We start from the raw sequence: 1,977 nt of genomic DNA, 5'->3' as shown, positions 1-1,977 counted from the left end.
CCACAGGCGTGAGCCGCGTCCCTGCCTTCAGCCGACCCAGCCTGCTGACCCCGGGGAGCCTTACCTGTGAACGTAGGAGGGCTTAAACCTGTCGCTGCAAGGGAACTGCACCACCACCTCCGACTTGTTCATCGGGTCCTCCTTGTCTGGAAGGGGACAGTTGGGTTATGGGGGGCTTCGCCCATACTTACTGCATCTGTGGGGTTTACCCCGCGAGTTTCCGGATTCAGGATTTAGAGATCAGGTAACTAACGGCTTTAAAGTTAACATTCCTGTTTCTTAAAAACGTGAATAAAATCTAAAGACGACTATAAAAACAGTAACTTGATGAGGAAACCCGTTTGAGGGATAAAAAACCACTTGATGGGCCAAGATTTTCTCTGCTGGCTCAGAGGCGGGATCAACCCACCTGCCTGAAGCGGAGGAATCCGTATGATGTTATAGGCGAGCGCAAAGTTTTTTCCAAAGCAATTGCCGATGTTGTAGACCGTCCCGTCGTTTTCAACGTGGGGGTGGGCCGTTGCCCCATTGACGGACACGTATTTACAGAGATCCACCTGGAGAAGAAGACACAAAGTCAGGAGCTTTCACAGCAGGAGGTGGGAAGTCACCGCTCCGTACGGCATCGCGGGTCGATACGGCCTTGCTTCAGACCTGGAAAGTTCTTCTCTAAGCCCAAATCACCATCTGTTTTATTCCAAGAAGGAGAGCGGCAAAGCCAAGCAATTTGAGATGGCTGGGTGAGCTGACAGGGTTACAGGGAGAGATTTGGGAACCTGGGGTCCGAGAGGAAAGCCTCCACCGGCTGGAGGCTGGTAGCGCAGCAAGAACCTGGGAACACGTGTTCCGCGTTAGGTTGCAGGGTGGCTGCTGCTCAGCTCCCGCATAAACGGAGGCAACAGTAAAGCTCTGGCCAGAGGCCCCTGGTTACGGTCCCCTTTGGCCAGGCCACAACGCAGCTCTGGTTTGTAAAGCCCAACCCCAGCACGAGGATACGGCCCATGGAGCCCGTCGCCTCCCAGTCCCATATTACTCAGAGCAGCGGGTTCATTTACAACCTTGTTCTGACTCTGCTGTCCTTAACCCTTGCAGTTAGAGCAGGGAGATTGAGATGGGACACCAGAAAGGAATTCTTCCCAGAGAGGGTGGGGAGGCACTGGGACAGGTTGCCCAGAGAAGCTGTGGATGCCCCATCCCTGGGAGTGTCCAAGGCCAGGCTGGATGAGGCTTGGAGCAACCTGGTCTAGTGGAAGGTGTCCCTGCCCATGGCAGGGGGGTTGGAACTAGATGATCATCATTAATGTCCCTCCCAACTCAAACCATTCTGTGATTCTATGATTCTGTGTCCCCTCCCCGACAAGCCAACTCCTGCCTCGTTGTAAGGGCCTGTCACTAAACATCTTTCTTCTAGCTTCACCCCTCCACGTGTTCAGAAGCACAATGCAAAGACCCACCTGCTTAATTGTCTCTAAAGTATCTGGGTTAATCTTGGTTATAAAGTTGGTCTCGGTACAGGCGTAGTAATCTTCACCGACAGGGTAGACATTAACGAGGGCGTTATCGGTGACCTCCACGCCTTTGAAGTACGAAAAAAACCTGAGCAGAGAAAAAGGACAGGCAGTAAGGGGCTTCTTGGGAGCGGAAGCATGGCAGGACATCTCTGCAACATCCACAACCCCGAGGTACCTGGAAAAGATGTTCTTGCAGGGGTCTGGGTACGCGTAGGTGCCAAATTCTGTTATCACGATCCGTTTCTCGGTCATCGCTCTCACGTACGCATCAGTCCGGACAAACCTGGGAGGGCGAGGGGCACGTCACAGGTACAGCCATGAAATCACGCCACGCCACGCAATTAACACCCGAATATTCTGGTGATGAGCCTCAGGAACCCTCTGCAAGCTGCAGGTTCCCCCTCCCGCAGCCCCACATTGCATCTGAAGGGCATGGAGCCCAGCCACTGCCCCCCCCCCGACCCCG

At 54.0% G+C, this 1,977-nt stretch overlaps 1 protein-coding gene across 1 annotated transcript in view; it reads right to left on the bottom strand.

Moving 5' to 3' along the window:
- Nucleotides 1-64: 64 nt before the first annotated feature.
- The window catches only part of RPE65 (retinal pigment epithelium-specific protein 65kDa), a gene marked incomplete at its 3' end in the record, with an annotated part of 3,622 nt that continues 1,709 nt past the window's right edge, over nt 65-1,977 (bottom strand). The window contains exons 4-7 of the mRNA XM_010156477.1: nt 1,687-1,794; nt 1,455-1,596; nt 410-557; nt 65-146 (exon numbers count right to left, since the gene is read on the bottom strand). Of these exons, the coding sequence (XP_010154779.1) occupies nt 65-146; nt 410-557; nt 1,455-1,596; nt 1,687-1,794 (480 nt within the window). The remainder of the gene's footprint in view (nt 147-409; nt 558-1,454; nt 1,597-1,686; nt 1,795-1,977) is intronic.

The sequence above is a fragment of the Eurypyga helias genome, unplaced genomic scaffold (assembly GCF_000690775.1).
Source record: "Eurypyga helias isolate BGI_N326 unplaced genomic scaffold, ASM69077v1 scaffold748, whole genome shotgun sequence".
Taxonomy (NCBI): Eukaryota; Metazoa; Chordata; class Aves; order Eurypygiformes; family Eurypygidae; genus Eurypyga; species Eurypyga helias.
The sequence above is the reverse complement of the archived record's forward strand: the minus strand, read 5'-3'. Positions and strand labels throughout refer to the sequence as shown.